Below are 16,545 nucleotides of genomic sequence, written 5' to 3' on the forward strand. Positions count from 1 at the left end.
GTATCACAATTCCAGTGGGTCAAACACTAAGTTGCCTGTGCCTTTTAAACAGCTTGGAAAATTCCAGAAAATAATGTAATGGTCATTTTTCCAACAATTATTTACAGACAGAATATTTCACTTATAGTTCACTGTATCACAATTCCAGGGGTCAGAAGTTTACATACACTATGTTGACTGTGCCTTTAAACAGCTTGGATTCCAGAAAAGGATGTCATGGCTTTAGAAGCTTCTGATAGTCTACATTACATCATTTGAGTCAATTGGAGGTGTACCTGTGGATGTATTTCAAGGCCCACCTTCAAATGCAGTACCTCTTTGCTTGACATCATGGGGAAATAAAAATAAATCAGCCAAGACCTCAGAAACAAAATTGTAGACCTCCACAAGTCTGGTTCATCCTTGGGAGGAATTTCCAAACACCTGAAGGTACCACGTTCATCTGTACAAACAATAGTATGCAAGTATAAACACCATGGGACTACGCAGCCGTCATACCGCTCAGGAAGGAGATGCGTTCTGTCTCCTAGAGAACAACGTACTTTGGTGTGAAAAGTGCAAATCAATCCCAGAACAACAGCAAAGGACCTTGTGAAGATGCTGGAGGAAACAGGTACAAAAGTATCTATATCCACAGTAAAACAAGTCCTATATCGACATAACCTGAAAGGCCACTCAGCAAGGAAGAAGCCACTGCTCCAAAACCGCCATAAAAAAGCCAGACTACGGTTTGCAACTGCACATGGGGACAAAGATCGTACTTTTTGGAGAAATGTCCTCTGGTCTAATGAAACAAAAATAGAACTGTTCGGCCATAATGACCATTGTTATGTTTGGAAGGAAAAAGGGGGAGGATTGCAAGCCGAAGAACACCACCCCAACCGTGAAGCACGGGGGTGGCAGCATCATGTTGTGGGGGTGCTTTGCTGCAGGAGGGACTGGTTCACTTCACAAAATACATGACATCACGAGGGAGGAAAATTATGTGGATATATTGAAGCAACTTCTCAAGACATCAGTCAGGAAGTTAAAGCTTGGTCGCAAATGGGTCTTCCAAATGGACAATGACCCAAAGCATACTTCCAAAGTTGTGGCAAAATGGCTTAAGGACAACAAAGTCAAGGTATTGGAGTGGCCATCACAAAGCTATATCCACAATCGTATAGACAATTTGTGGGCAGAACTGAAAAAGTGTGTGCAAGCAAAGAGGCCTACAAACCTGACTCAGTTACACCAGCTCTGTCAGGAGGAATGGGCCAAAATTCACCCAACCTATTGCGGGAAGCTTGTGGAAGGCAACACAAAACTTTGGACCCAAGTTAAACAATTTAAAGGCAATTCTACCAAATACTAATCGATTGTATGTAAACTTCTGACCCACTGGGAATATGATGAAAGAAATTAAAGCTGAAATAAATCACTCTCTACTATTATTCTGACATTTCACATTCTTAAAATAAAGTGGTGATCCTAACTGACCTAAGACAGGGAATTTTTTACTAGGATTAAATGTCAGGAATTGTGAAGAGGTGAGTTTAAATGTATTTGGCTAAGGTGTATGTAAACTTCTGACTTCAACTTTTTGTGTACATTTATTTTGCACCGCGGGTGGTGTGGTCCATATGTAAGGCCCAGCCTAAAGCCCAGCAGGCAACAGAGGAGACGAGGAAGGAGAGGGAGGAGGAAGAGAAGGGGGGCAGGCAGCATGGAAGATCAGTCACCAGGCAGCAGTGCAGATCAGTCACCAGGCAACAGTGCAGATCAGTCACCAGGCAGCAGTGCAGATCAGTCACCAGGCAGCACTGCAGATCAGTCACCAGGCAGCAGTGCAGATCAGTCACCAGGCAGCAGTGCAGATCAGTCACCAGGCAGCAGTGCAGATCAGTCACCAGGCAGCAGTGCAGATCAGTCACCAGGCAACAGTGCAGATCAGTCACCAGGCAACAGTGCAGATCAGTCACCAGGCAGCAGTGCAGATCAGTCACCAGGCAACAGTGCAGATCAGTCACCAGGCAACAGTGCAGATCAGTCACCAGGCAGCAGTGCAGATCAGTCACCAGGCAGCAGTGCAGATCAGTCACCAGGCAACAGTGCAGATCAGTCACCAGGCAGCAGTGCAGATCAGTCACCAGGCAGCAGTGCAGATCAGTCACCAGGCAGCAGTGCAGATCAGTCACCAGGCAACAGTGCAGATCAGTCACCAGGCAGCAGTGCAGATCAGTCACCAGGCAACAGTGCAGATCAGTCACCAGGCAGCAGTGCAGATCAGTCACCAGGCAACAGTGCAGATCAGTCACCAGGCAACAGTGCAGATCAGTCACCAGGCAGCAGTGCAGATCAGTCACCAGGCAGCAGTGCAGATCAGTCACCAGGCAGCAGTGCAGATCAGTCACCAGGCAACAGTGCAGATCAGTCACCAGGCAACAGTGCAGATCAGTCACCAGGCAACAGTGCAGATCAGTCACCAGGCAGCAGTGCAGATCAGTCACCAGGCAACAGTGCAGATCAGTCACCAGGCAACAGTGCAGATCAGTCACCAGGCAGCAGTGCAGATCAGTCACCAGGCAGCAGTGCAGATCAGTCACCAGGCAGCAGTGCAGATCAGTCACCAGGCAACAGTGCAGATCAGTCACCAGGCAACAGTGCAGATCAATCACCAGGCAGCAGTGCAGATCAGTCACCAGGCAACAGTGCAGATCAGTCACCAGGCAACAGTGCAGATCAGTCACCAGGCAACAGTGCAGATCAGTCACCAGGCAACAGTGCAGATCAGTCACCAGGCAGCAGTGCAGATCAGTCACCAGGCAACAGTGCACATCAGTCACCAGGCAGATCAGAGCAGACTCAGTCAGCCAGGGGACAAGGTGCAGATCAGTCACCAGCTGCAGCAGTGCAGATCATGGTGGTCACCAGAGCCCTAACCTGTCTACTGTCAGGCACCAGAGCCCCTGAAGACTGTCTCTGAGCCAAACTCAAATTCAGCCATGGGGACAAGGTGAAGAAGGTGTGTCCCACGCTGCTGAGAGGGGAGCCCAACATGGTGGTGGCTGACCAGAGCCCTAACCTGTCTACTGTCTGGCTGACCAGAGCCCTACCCTGTCTGTCTACTGTCTGACTGACCAGAGCCCTAATCTGTCTGTCTACTGTCTGACTGACCAGAGCCCTAACCTGTCAGTCTACTGTCTGACTGACCAGAGCCCTAACCTGTCTGTCTACTGTCTGGATGACCAGAGCCCTAATCTGTCTGTCTACTGTCTGACTAACCAGAGCCCTAATCTGTCTGTCTACTGTCTGACTAACCAGAGCCCTAATCTGTCTGTCTACTGTCTGGCTGACCAGAGCCCTAATCTGTCTGTCTACTGTCTGACTGACCAAAGCCCTAATCTGTCTGTCTACTGTCTGACTGACCAGAGCCCTAACCTGTCTGTCTACTGTCTGACTGACCAGAGCCCTAATCTGTCTGTCTACTGTCTGACTGACCAGAGCCCTAACCTGTCTGTCTACTGTCTGGATGACCAGAGCCCTAATCTGTCTGTCTACTGTCTGACTGACCAGAGCCCTAATCTGTCTGTCTACTGTCTGGCTGACCAGAGCCCTAATCTGTCTGTCTACTGTCTGACTGACCAGAACCCTAATCTGTCTGTCTACTGTCTGACTGACCAGAGCCCTAATCTGTCTGTCTACTGTCTGACTGACCAGAGCCCTAATCTGTCTGTCTACTGTCTGACTGACCAGAACCCTAATCTGTCTGTCTACTGTCTGACTGACCAGAGCCCTAATCTGTCTGTCTACTGTCTGACTGACCAGAGCCCTAATCTGTCTGTCTACTGTCTGACTGATCAGAGCCCTACCCTGTCTGGCTGACCAGAGCCCTACCCTGTCTGTCTACTGTCTGGCTGACCAGAGCCCTAATCTGTCTGTCTACTGTCTGACTGACCAGAGCCCTAATCTGTCTGTCTACTGTCTGACTGATCAGAGCCCTACCCTGTCTGGCTGACCAGAGCCCTAATCTGTCTGTCTACTGTCTGGATGACCAGAGCCCTAATCTGTCTGTCTACTGTCTGACTGACCAGAGCCCTAATCTGTCTACTGTCTGACTGACCAGAGCCCTAATCTGTCTGTCTACTGTCTGACTGACCAGAGCCATAACCTGTCTGTCTACTGTCTGACTGACCAGAGCCCTACCCTGTCTGGCTGACCAGAGCCCTAATCTGTCTGTCTACTGTCTGACTGACCAGAGCCCTAATCTGTCTGTCTACTGCCTGGCTGACCAGAGCCCTAATCTGTCTGGCTGACCAGAGCCCTAATCTGTCTGGCTCTAGACAGACAGATTTTGGCTCTGGGGGGGGGCAAAAATGTAGGGGAATATAGTGGAAACACTGAAACGTATAGCAACACCTGCTGGAGACAAGTAAACACTTTATTTTCATTATCAGACATTTTGGGGGGAAATTGGCATTCACTACATCACATGACCTTGTGATGTCAGCACAAGAAGTTATTCACTTCATCATAGTATAGTGATTCGAGTCTGGAGTCTTGAGAGACTGTTGAGACACACCTGATATGCTGAGAGTCCTCAGGAAAATATCCTAAGAAAGCCTGTTCACAATAACGCACCTAAGAGCAAAGGGCTCTTAGCCAAAGTAGTGACCTATATGGGAACCAGATGGTCAATAACAAGACCCAGCCATCTCACAGGTTGGCCAGGCTCTTCTCGAGGCTGCCGATGTCTGCCTGCCCGCTCTCCCCTTTGCTGCCGCGGGCACTGCACTCCAGGAACTCCACCTTCATGGGCAGCTGGCTGAACTCGAAGTCCTTGCCCTTCTTCCCCAGGTGCACGCTGGACCCTGCTGACCCGTCCTGGGTGCCCAGAGCCGCAGACCGTGTCACTCTCAATGTGTTCCTGAGGGAAACGATAAAAGGTTGGGATCAATTTCATTTCAATCCAGTCCATTCTGTAGATTCACACCCTTTCTATGTCGTGGTTGGTAACATGAGGACTACTTACATCTCTTTCTCCAGCTGCTGCTGAATCAGCTTAGCAGATTTTGCCATGGTGATATCTACAGGGAAAATATCATTAGCAAGCATTAACATCATGATGGGGAGGTATTTGTGGAGGGAGTGGGAAGGTTGAAAAGGGTGTCACATCACCTTGCTTGTTGCAGGCCACTATCAGAGAGGGTACATTCCTGGACACTGCACTGTCAGTCAACAGGAAGTACAGGAACTCAGCCACGTCTCTCACTTCCTTCTGGAAGATGGCACTGTCCACCACAAAGACTATGGCCCTGCAGTTAGAGAGAGGAGATAATAAAAGAAAGGGTGTTTAAATGGTGTCTTTAAGAATCTTGTTCTTAGGTCAACCACAGTGCTTTTCAATATTATAGACCTTCCCTGAATACAAACACCCTTATCTTTACTCGCCTGGCTGCTGACTTGAACTTCTCCACATACTGCGGACGAAGACTGTCATGTCCAGGGAGGTCGATCAGGGTCCAGCTGCTGCCCTGCACACAGTGAAGAAGGACAAGGGGACAGACAAGCCGGTGTTTGACAGTTGACAAATACATTTGTCATAGAATTTAAAAATAATCGCTTCAGATCCTACTCCCTCACCACCTTACCATAGATGCCTCCTTACCTTCTCGTTCTTGGCTTTGTAGGGGGCACTGTTGTCTGTGATGGAGGTCTGGGTCTTCTTGAACCTTCCTGACAACAACTGGAAATAAAGATCGTCAGTGCCGTACAACTTCTGCCATCTGTAAAGGTAAATAGTTGGAATAGGCTAGATGTTATACTGATGATGCACTCACTCGACTAAAGAGGAGGGTCTTTCCAGAATCGCAGAGACCAACCAGCAGCACAGCACTTTGGACAGTTTTGCTTCTCAGGAAGTACTTCAACAACACTAAAATGTAAACCAACCATAGATGTTTCAGTTTGGTTTTTAGCTATCATACAAAGTTAACAACATGGAACAGAGGAGCACCTGATAAACAGCGTAGTACAGTAACGTTAGATAGATAGATTGCTACTATGCTGGTGACAGCTGTTGGTAACTAGCAAGCTAATTTACCCAGCTAGTTCATTTTAGATTGCTAACATTAGCTAGCAGGCTTTTTTTTTGTCTTGATAAAAGACAACAAAAAATCTCACAGCACAGAAAGCCAGCAGGCTGAAGCCAGGCTAGTGACAACTCATACGGATTTACATTCACTCTGTTCCTGAGGATGTGAGGCTAGCTAACGTGAACTGGAAGTAGATTACAGTAGTTAGCTTACCAAAACTGATGACAACAACAGCCAAAGAAATTATAATTCCGATAATAAATATGGGATCTTGGTGTTCTAACTCCTTCCGTAGAGCGTCTAAATAAGGTTGAAATGGATTTTCTCCAGCTTCCACGTCTATGTTGTCCTCCATATTTGAGCTTTAACTTAACTTCACCAGCTGCTGAGTACAGACAGTCAGAACAACGAGTCAGATATATAACCGGATGTATAAATGTGAAGAATCCGGTTAGCGTTTCCACTCACTACCAAATATGGTAGTGAGAGGATCCCAGTGGTCGGCAGTGGGAGAAGACGGAAAGAGATTGATGTTTTATTTTTTTATTTTAATGGCGTTGTTTAGAATAAGTGAAAATGTGAATTGAGTTATTGCACATGCGCACTTCACAAAGGAAATATGCTAATATATGCTAGGACGCACCAATAGCAACACGCTCGCTCGTTCTTGGCTCTGCCCATCCCTTTGCCTGTTCTGCCCACTATGGCTCTTTTGTTCGCATTTGAAATGACAAGCTGTGGTCTATCTTGGTTTAGTAATAAACATCTTTACACGTACTTTCTTTAAACAGACATGCGCAGTAACTGATTTTGGATTTTCTTCTTCGTCTGTCTTTCCGGCAGACGAGACCCTTTGTTTCGTTTTGCTGCCATTCACCGTTTGGAAAGTGCATGGACAAAAAAATGAAAAGTGCGGGTTAAGGGAAATTGCACCGCAATCTGACTCAAGCGCCTTCAGAAAGTATTCACACACCATTTCCTTGACTTTACCAAATGTCGTTGTGTTACAGCCTGAATGTAAAATGGGTTATGTTTAGATTGTGTTGTCACCGGTCTAAACACAATACCCCATAAGGTCAAACTGGAATTCTGTTTATACACATTTTTACAAAACAATAAAAAATGAAAAGCTGAAACGTCTTGAGTCAATAAGTATTTAACCCCTAAATAAGTTCAGGAGTAACAAGTCACATAATAAGTTGCATGGACTCACTCTTTGCAATAATAGGATGTACCATGATTTTTTAATTACTACCTCATCTCTGTACCCCACACATCTGTAAAGTCAATATTGAATGTTCCTGGGTGGCCTAGTTACAGTTTTGCCTTAAATTGGGCTTGTATTAAAATGTATTGACTCAGGAGGTTGAATACTTATCTAACCATAGTGTTTAATTTTTCATAATAATAATAAAAATGTTTGAATTTCTCTTCCACTTTGGAAATGTTGTGTAGATTGTTGACAAAATTACAATTAAACCAATTTCAATCCCACTTTGTAACACAACAAAATGTGGAAAAAGTCGAGGGGTGTTTAAACTTTCTGAAACCACATGCACACACCACTATCTGAAACACACTTCATCACCCCTTCCCACTACTTTGTCCCCAACAGATCCTACACCAGGCCGTCCGCATGGGAGCCTGGAACCCTCATCTCTCAAAACTCCCTGCTACTGACAATTCAATCTTCTGAGATTTTATTTCCATCTGTGTGGTACAATTAATGACCGTAGCAATAAATGTCAAGATGCCACCCTTACTAAAGAACAAACTGTTTGGGTCACTCTGTACTGACCTACGACTCACAGGGATCCTCTCAGGTCCCCTCTCCCTTTGTCCACTATCCTCTACTTTCCTCACTGCATCAGCATATGACACTTTCTGCACTGCTCTTGTAACAGAGACGCAGGGAGTCAGGAAACAGGTACAGTCAGTGAGTTTAATAGGAATAAACATGGAGTAAAAACAAAAACAGGAGAAGCGTCAAAACAGGAAGCAATACTACCTAACGGAGCGCTAGATAAAGGGGAAGTAAATCTGGGTAGTGATGATTTTATTTTGTACTGGTAGGCATGTGTTTTTCATAAAGCTAGATAAGTCTAACAATTGTCCTTTATTTTCTGTTTAAACAGAATTTAAACGTTTTTAATAGCCAAATATGATGAAAATGTTCAGACAATTTAGGAAAAAAAATAGCACATATACTTATAGAATAAATGCTAATGTAAAGGAAAGATCGACATTTACACGATAGTTATCACTACGGAAAATGGGAGAGGGTTTAGTATTTATTTAATTTAATCCAGGGTCATGTCATTTGTTATTCATTTAAATGTCATATTGCTCATGTAACGGATGTGAAACGGCTAGCTTAGTTAGCGGTGCACGCTAAATAGGGTTTCAATCAGTGACGTCACTTGCTCTGAGACCTTGAAGTAGTAGTTCCCCTTGCTCTGCAAGGGCTGCGGCTTTTGTGGAGCGATGGGTAACGATGCTTCGAGGGGTGACTGTTGTTGATGTGTGCAGAGGGTCCCTGGTTCGCGCCCGGGTATGGGCGAGGGGACGGTCTAAAATTATACTGTTACACTCAGGATTGGGAAATTAGTTGCTTATTATAGTAGAGTGTCTCATGTGTGCCTCATGATGCCCCTCATCCCTGATTCTCTGCTGGGCGCTCCGGGGCGGCAGGGTAGCCTAGTGGTTAGAGCGTTGGACTAGTAACCGGAAGGTTGCAAGTTCAAACCCCCGAGCTGACAAGGTACAAATCTGTCGTTCTGCCCCTGAAGATCACTGTTCCTAGGCCGTCATTGAAAATAAGAATTTGTTCTTAACTGACTTGCCTAGTTTAAAAATTAAAAAAATAATAATATATATATATATATCAAATGTGCCTAGTGTGGTCTCGGTAAAATGACCCATAGTCTATAAACCTAGGCTGGGGGCGACAGGTAGCAAGATAAAAACCCCTGAGCTGACGAGGTAAAAATCTGTCGTTCTGCCCCTGAACAAGGCAGTTAACCCGCTGTTCCTAGGCCATCATTGTAAATAAGAATTTGTTCTTAACTGACTTGCTTAGTTAAATACTAAGAGCATGCTTGGAGAACCACATTTCTAAGAGAAAGTACTTCCTTCCCAAGTTTTTGCGCTGCTAGGCCTACTGATGTCCTGATTAGTTTGAGATGGAGAGCGTGAAGATTAGAAAGACCGAAGGTATTTTTTATTATTATTATTATTCTCCTGAACAGGCAGTTAACCCACTGTTCCCAGGCCGTCATTGAAAATAAGAATTTGTTCTTAACTGACTTGCCTAGTTAAATAAAGGTAAAATAAAATACAATTTAAAACATCGGGATCCCCATTAGCTGTTGCCAAGGCAGCTAATGGGGGTCCTAAGCTTGTTACTGATATAATTGATTTTTAATTCAAATTAAATGGACCTGATTATATAAAACAATCTGACTGGAGCATGGAGCGAGATTCCCGAAGGCTGGAGCATCGGCCAAGGCAGCTACAATTTCACTCCAATAGCGCTCACTCCACCAGGTCAGGGCATGCCCGTCCCAGAATGCATCTGTCGTCTACTTGTGTGCTGCTATAGCTCCTTACTTTAGCTACTGTCATGAAGTTCCCAAAATATTTTCATAAAGAAAACACACAGAAGGTAACTTACAAAGACAAGGACCAAGAGCAAGAGAGGGAGTGTAGTGATGAAGTGTCCACAACTAAAGAAGAGAGGGAGTGTAGTGATGTAGTGTCCACAACTAAAGAAGAGAGGGAGTGTGGTGATGTAGTGTCCACAACTAAAGAAGAGAGGGAGTGTAGTGATGAAGTGTCCACAACTAAAGAAGAGAGGGAGTGTAGTGATGTAGTGTCCACAACTAAAGAAGAGAGGGAGTGTAGTGATGTAGTGTCCACAACTAAAGAAGAGAGGGAGTGTAGTGATGTAGTGTCCACAACTAAAGAAGAGAGGGAGTGTAGTGATGTAGTGTCCACAACTAAAGAAGAGAGGGAGTGTAGTGATGTAGTGTCCACAACTAAAGAAGAGAGGGAGTGTAGTGATGTAGTGTCCACAACTAAAGAAGAGAGGGAGTATAGTGATGTAGTGTCCACAACTAAAGAAGAGAGGGAGTGTAGTGATGTAGTGTCCACAACTAAAGAAGAGAGGGAGTGTAGTGATGTAGTGTCCACAACTAAAGAAGAGAGGGAGTGTGTGATGTAGTGTCCACAACTAAAGAAGAGAGGGAGTGTAGTGATGTAGTGTCCACAACTAAAGAAGAGAGGGAGTATAGTGATGTAGTGTCCACAACTAAAGAAGAGAGGGAGTGTAGTGATGTAGTGTCCACAACTAAAGAAGAGAGGGAGTGTAGTGATGTAGTGTCCACAACTAAAGAAGAGAGGGAGTGTAGTGATGTAGTGTCCACAACTAAAGAAGAGAGGGAGTGTAGTGATGTAGTGTCCACAACTAAAGAAGAGAGGGAGTGTGGTGATGTAGTGTCCACAACTAAAGAAGAGAGGGAGTGTAGTGATGTAGTGTCCACAACTAAAGAAGTGGGGAGTGTGGTGATGTAGTGTCCACAACTAAAGAAGAGAGGGAGTGTAGTGATGTAGTGTCCACAACTAAAGAAGTGGGGAGTGTGGTGATGTAGTGTCCACAACTAAAGAAGAGAGGGAGTGTAGTGATGTAGTGTCCACAACTAAAGAAGAGAGGGAGTGTGGTGATGTAGTGTCCACAACTAAAGAAGAGAGGGAGTGTGGTGATGTAGTGTCCACAACTAAAGAAGAGAGGGAGTGTGGTGATGTAGTGTCCACAACTAAAGAAGAGAGGGAGTGTAGTGATGTAGTGTCCACAACTAAAGAAGAGAGGGAGTGTGGTGATGTAGTGTCCACAACTAAAGAAGAGAGGGAGTGTGGTGATGTAGTGTCCACAACTAAAGAAGAGAGGGAGTGTAGTGATGTAGTGTCCACAACTAAAGAAGAGAGGGAGTGTAGTGATGTAGTGTCCACAACTAAAGAAGAGAGGGAGTGTAGTGATGAAGTGTCCACAACTAAAGAAGAGAGGGAGTGTAGTGATGTAGTGTCCACAACTAAAGAAGAGAGGGAGTGTAGTGATGTAGTGTCCACAACTAAAGAAGAGAGGGAGTGTAGTGATGTAGTGTCCACAACTAAAGAAGAGAGGGAGTGTAGTGATGAAGTGTCCACAACTAAAGAAGAGAGGGAGTGTGGTGATGTAGTGTCCACAACTAGTGAAGAAGAGAGGGAGTGTAGTGATGTAGTGTCCACAACTAAAGAAGAGAGGGAGTGTGGTGATGTAGTGTCCACAACTAAAGAAGAGAGGGAGTGTAGTGATGAAGTGTCCACAACTAAAGAAGAGAGGGAGTGTAGTGATGTAGTGTCCACAACTAAAGAAGAGAGGGAGTGTGGTGATGTAGTGTCCACAACTAAAGAAGAGAGGGACTGTGGTGATGTAGTGTCCACAACTAAAGAAGAGAGGGAGTGTAGTGATGTAGTGTCCACAACTAAAGAAGAGAGGGAGTGTAGTGATGTAGTGTCCACAACTAAAGAAGAGAGGGAGTGTAGTGATGTATTGTCCACAACTAAAGAAGAGAGGGAGTGTAGTGATGTAGTGTCCACAACTAAAGAAGAGAGGGAGTGTGATGATGTAGTGTCCACAACTAAAGAAGAGAGGGAGTGTGGTGATGTAGTGTCCACAACTAAAGAAGAGAGGGAGTGTGGTGATGTAGTGTCCACAACTAAAGAAGAGAGGGAGTGTAGTGATGTAGTGTCCACAACTAAAGAAGAGAGGGAGTGTAGTGATGTAGTGTCCACAACTGAAGAATCATGGTGGAATCTGAAAAGACACCTATCATAAAAGTATGTTGGAGTACTACATGCACATACTAAAATAAATGAACTAGGTGGGTAGCTAACTAAAAACTGAATTGGTCCACTCACACTGACAGCGTCGTGAAGAAGGCGCAGCAGCGCCTCTTCAACCTCAGGAGGCTGAAGAAATTCGGCTTGTCACCAAAAGCACTCACAAACTTCTACAGATGCACAATCGAGAGCATCCTGGCGGGCTGTATCACCGCCTGGTACGGCAACTGCTCCGCCCTCAACCGTAAGGCTCTCCAGAGGGTAGTGAGGTTTGCACAACGCATCACCGGGGGCAAACTACCTGCCCTCCAGGACACCTACACCACCCGATGTTACAGGAAGGCCATAAAGATCATCAAGGACATCAACCACCCGAACCACTGCCTGTTCACCCCGCTATCATCCAGAAGGCGAGGTCAGTACAGGTGCATCAAAGCTGGGACCGAGAGACTGAAAAACAGCTTCTATCTCAAGGCCATCAGACTGTTAAACAGCCACCACTAATATTGAGTGGCTGCTGCCAACACACTGTCATTGACACTGACCCAACTCCAGCCACTTTAATAATGGGATTGATGGGAAATGATGTAAATATATCACTAGCCACTTTAAACAATGCTACCTTATATAATGTTACTTACCCTACATTATTCATCTCATATGCATACGTATATACTTGTACTCTACATCATCGACTGCATCCTTATGTAATACATGTATCACTAGCCACTTTAACTATGCCACTTTGTTTACTTTGTCTACATACTCATCTCATATGTATATACTGTACTCGATACCATCTACTGTATGCTGCTCTGTACCATCACTCATTCATATATCCTTATGTACATATTCTTTATCCCCTTACACTGTGTATAAGACAGTAGTTTTGGAATTGTTAGTTAGATTACTTGTTGGTTATCACTGCATTGTCGGAACCAGAAGCACAAGCATTTCGCTACACTCGCATTAACATCTGCTAACCATGTGTATGTGTGACAAATAAAATTTGATTTGATTTGATTGATTTGATTTGAACTACGTCTGTCATTGTAGCAAATTATTTATAAACAACAACAAAAAATACACTTTTAAAAGTTATTAATTGTTGTTCTATTATCTATACAATAGGTCAAAAATAGATTTTGGCCCAATATACCTGACATATTCCCACTTTCAAGGACCTTTCCATTTTGATTGGGTTATTTTGCCTAAAAACCTTTAGGCCTACCTAAATGTTTTAATTTTTTTTTAAACATTTGCATCTCTGCCCAACCTGGCAAGAGTGGCCAGAGAGATGTTCATCACCTGCTCTCCAGGTACCATCGCATGAGCCTGAAGCCACAGACTCTGGCCAAACGTTTTAAAGGAATTCAAAGGCACTGAGTCTAATAAAAAAAAAATAATAATAATAATAATAATTTAAAAATGTAGTTAATTATAAGTAAGTCACAGCCTATGTGCGCAATGTATGGACTATAATGATTTAATATAACTCAAATGTTGTTTAAAAATGCTGCGAGCTTTATGTCCCTACCAGCCTCCCAAATGCTTCACAATGTATTTCTTTGTAGGCTATAGCCTTGAAATAACTGAAATAATATAGCCTAAATCATTAATTTAGGCTACAGGCTCCCTGTCTGGCTCCTGACCTATTTAGAGTGTTTACATGCTGTTTAATATGACATGTAGCCAATTTGTAAGTCGCTCTGGACAAGAGCGTCTGCTAAATGACTTAAATGTAATGTAAATGTAATATCTACATAGGCGTAAAGAGGGCCATTATCAGGAACCATCACTCCTGTGTTCCAATGGCACATTGTGTTAGCTAATCCAAGTGTATCATTTTAAAAGACTAATTGGTCATTATAAAAGCCTTTTGCAATTATGTTAGCACAGCGGAAAACTGTTGTTCTGATTAAAGAAGCAATAAAACTGGCCTTCTTTAGACTTGTTGAGTATCTGGAGCATCAGCATTTGTGGATTCGATTACAGGCTCAAAATAGCCAGAAACAAATAACTTTCTTCTGAAACTCGTCAGTCTGTTCTTGTTCTAAGAAATAAAGACTATTTCATGCGAGAAATTACCAAGAAACTGAAGATCTCATACAGCGCTTTGTCCTAAACCCCTTCATCGGAACAGCGCAAACTGGCTCTAACCAGAATAGAAAGAGTAGTGGGAAGCCCCGGTGCACAACTGAGCAAGAGGACAAGTACATTAGAGTGTCTAGTTTGAGAAACTTACGCCTCACAAGTCCTCAACTGGCAGCTTCATTAAATACTACCTGCAACACATCAGTCTCAACGTCAACAGAGAAGAGGCGAATCCGGGATGCTGGCCTTCTGGGCAGAGTTGCAAAGAAAAAATAATATCTCAGACCGGCCAATAAAAATAAAAGATTAAGATGGGCAAAATAACATAGACAAGGAAAAAAAGTGTTATTGACAGACAAATCTAAATTTGAGGTGTTCGGATCACAAAGAAGAACATTTGTGAGACGCAGAAAAAAATGAAAAGATGATGGAGGAGTTTTTGACACCATCTGTCAACATGGTGGAGGCAATGTGGTGGTCTGGTGGTGCTTTGGTGGTGGTGAAGTGGGAGATTTGTACAGGGTAAAAGGAGATGGTCTGGGGGTGCTTTGGTGGTGGGGAAGTGGGAGATTTGTACAGGGTAAAAGGAGATGGTCTGGGGGTGCTTTGCTGGTGGTGAAGTGGGAGATTTGTACAGGGTAAAAGGAGATGGTCTGGGGTGCTTTGGTGGTGGTGGTGGGAGATTTGGGGAGAGTGGGGAAGTGGGAGATTTGTACAGGGTAAAAGGAGATGGTCTGGGGGTGCTTTGCTGGTGGTGAAGTGGGAGATTTGTACAGGGTGGGATGGTCTGGGGTGCTTTGCTGGTGGTGAAGTGGGAGATTTGTACAGGGTAAAAGGAGATGGTCTGGGGGTGCTTTGCTGGTGAAGTGAAGTGGGAGATTTGTACAGGGTAAAAGGAGATGGTCTGGGGGTGCTTTGCTGGTGGTGAAGTGGGAGATTTGTACAGGGTAAAAGGAGATGGTCTGGGGGTGCTTTGCTGGTGGTGAAGTGGGAGATTTGTACAAGGTAAAAGGAGATGGTCTGGGGGTGCTTTGCTGGTGGTGAAGTGGGAGATTTGTACAGGGTAAAAGGAGATGGTCTGGGGGTGCTTTGGTGGTGGGGAAGTGGGAGATTTGTACAGGGTAAAAGGAGATGGTCTGGGGGTGCTTTGCTGGTGGTGAAGTGGGAGATTTGTACAGGGTAAAAGGAGATGGTCTGGGGGTGCTTTGCTGGTGGTGAAGTGGGAGATTTGTACAGGGTAAAAGGAGATGGTCTGGGGGTGCTTTGCTGGTGGTGAAGTGGGAGATTTGTACAGGGTAAAAGGAGATGGTCTGGGGGTGCTTTGCTGGTGGTGAAGTGGGAGATTTGTACAGGGTAAAAGGAGATGGTCTGGGGGTGCTTTGCTGGTGGTGAAGTGGGAGATTTGTACAGGGTAAAAGGAGATGGTCTGGGGGTGCTTTGCTGGTGGTGAAGTGGGAGATTTGTACAGGGTAAAAGGAGATGGTCTGGGGGTGCTTTGCTGGTGGTGAAGTGGGAGATTTGTACAGGGTAAAAGGAGATGGTCTGGGGGTGCTTTGGTGGTGGGGAAGTGGGAGATTTGTACAGGGTAAAAGGAGATGGTCTGGGGGTGCTTTGCTGGTGGTGAAGTGGGAGATTTGTACCGGGTAAAAGGGATCTTAAAGACGGAAGGCTGTCACTCCATTTTGCAACGCCATGCCATACGTTTAATTGGAGCCAATTTCCTCCTACAACAGGACAATGACCCAAAGCACGGCTCCAATCTATCCAATAACTATTTAGGGAAGAAGCAGTCAGCTGGTATTCTGTCTATAATGGAGTGGTCAGCACAGTCACCAGATCTCAACCCTATTGAGCTGTTGTGGGAGGAGCTTGACCGTATGGTACATAAGAAGTGCCCATCAAGACAATCCAACTTGTGGGAGGTGCTTCAGGAAGCATGGGGTGAACTCTCTTCAGATTACCTCAACAAATTGATGACTAGAATGCCAAAGGTCTGCAAGGCTGTAATTGCTGTAAATGGAGGATTCATTGATTACTATTACTATTTCAATTAAAAATCATTATTTATAACCTTGTCAACATCTTGACTATATTTCCTATTCATTTTACAACTCATTTCATGTATGTTTTCATGAAAAACAAGGACATTTCTAAGTGACCCCACACTTGTGAACGGTAGTGTATTTTACTGAAGGGAGGGCTATCCATTTTCATTTCTGAGAGATCCGATTTTCTCCAGGTTCCACTCATTATAAATAACGTACAGTCCCTAAAATGTGACAGGGTGTGCTCTTATAATCCATAGGATTAAGTGAATTCGTTTTAATTCCTAGCAATTTAACCTTTATTCAAAATCAAAATTGTGAGAAGCAGCTGATTTAAGTCCCAAAATCTCTCCTATTAAATGCGGTTCCGATGTGGTTTTCTACCTCACCACGCTTTTTACGCACACCAGCTACAGTAGATATCTGACTCCTTCATCCTCGCAGGAGGGTCCAAC

General features: G+C 44.5%; 1 protein-coding gene across 1 annotated transcript; it reads right to left on the bottom strand.

The window, feature by feature from the left end:
* Positions 1-4,402: 4,402 nt before the first annotated feature.
* On the bottom strand, positions 4,403-6,502 carry srprb (SRP receptor subunit beta). Its single transcript, XM_035761290.2, has 7 exons — positions 6,288-6,502; positions 5,820-5,914; positions 5,648-5,725; positions 5,431-5,513; positions 5,158-5,294; positions 5,012-5,066; positions 4,403-4,906 (listed from the first exon to the last, which is right to left on the bottom strand). The coding sequence occupies exons 1-7, from the start codon at positions 6,427-6,429 to the stop codon at positions 4,696-4,698; spliced, it is 801 nt and encodes a 266-aa protein (XP_035617183.1). The 5' UTR covers positions 6,430-6,502; the 3' UTR covers positions 4,403-4,695.
* Positions 6,503-16,545: the final 10,043 nt, after the last annotated feature.

Source organism: Oncorhynchus keta, chromosome 18, assembly GCF_023373465.1.
Source record: "Oncorhynchus keta strain PuntledgeMale-10-30-2019 chromosome 18, Oket_V2, whole genome shotgun sequence".
NCBI lineage: Eukaryota > Metazoa > Chordata > Actinopteri > Salmoniformes > Salmonidae > Oncorhynchus > Oncorhynchus keta.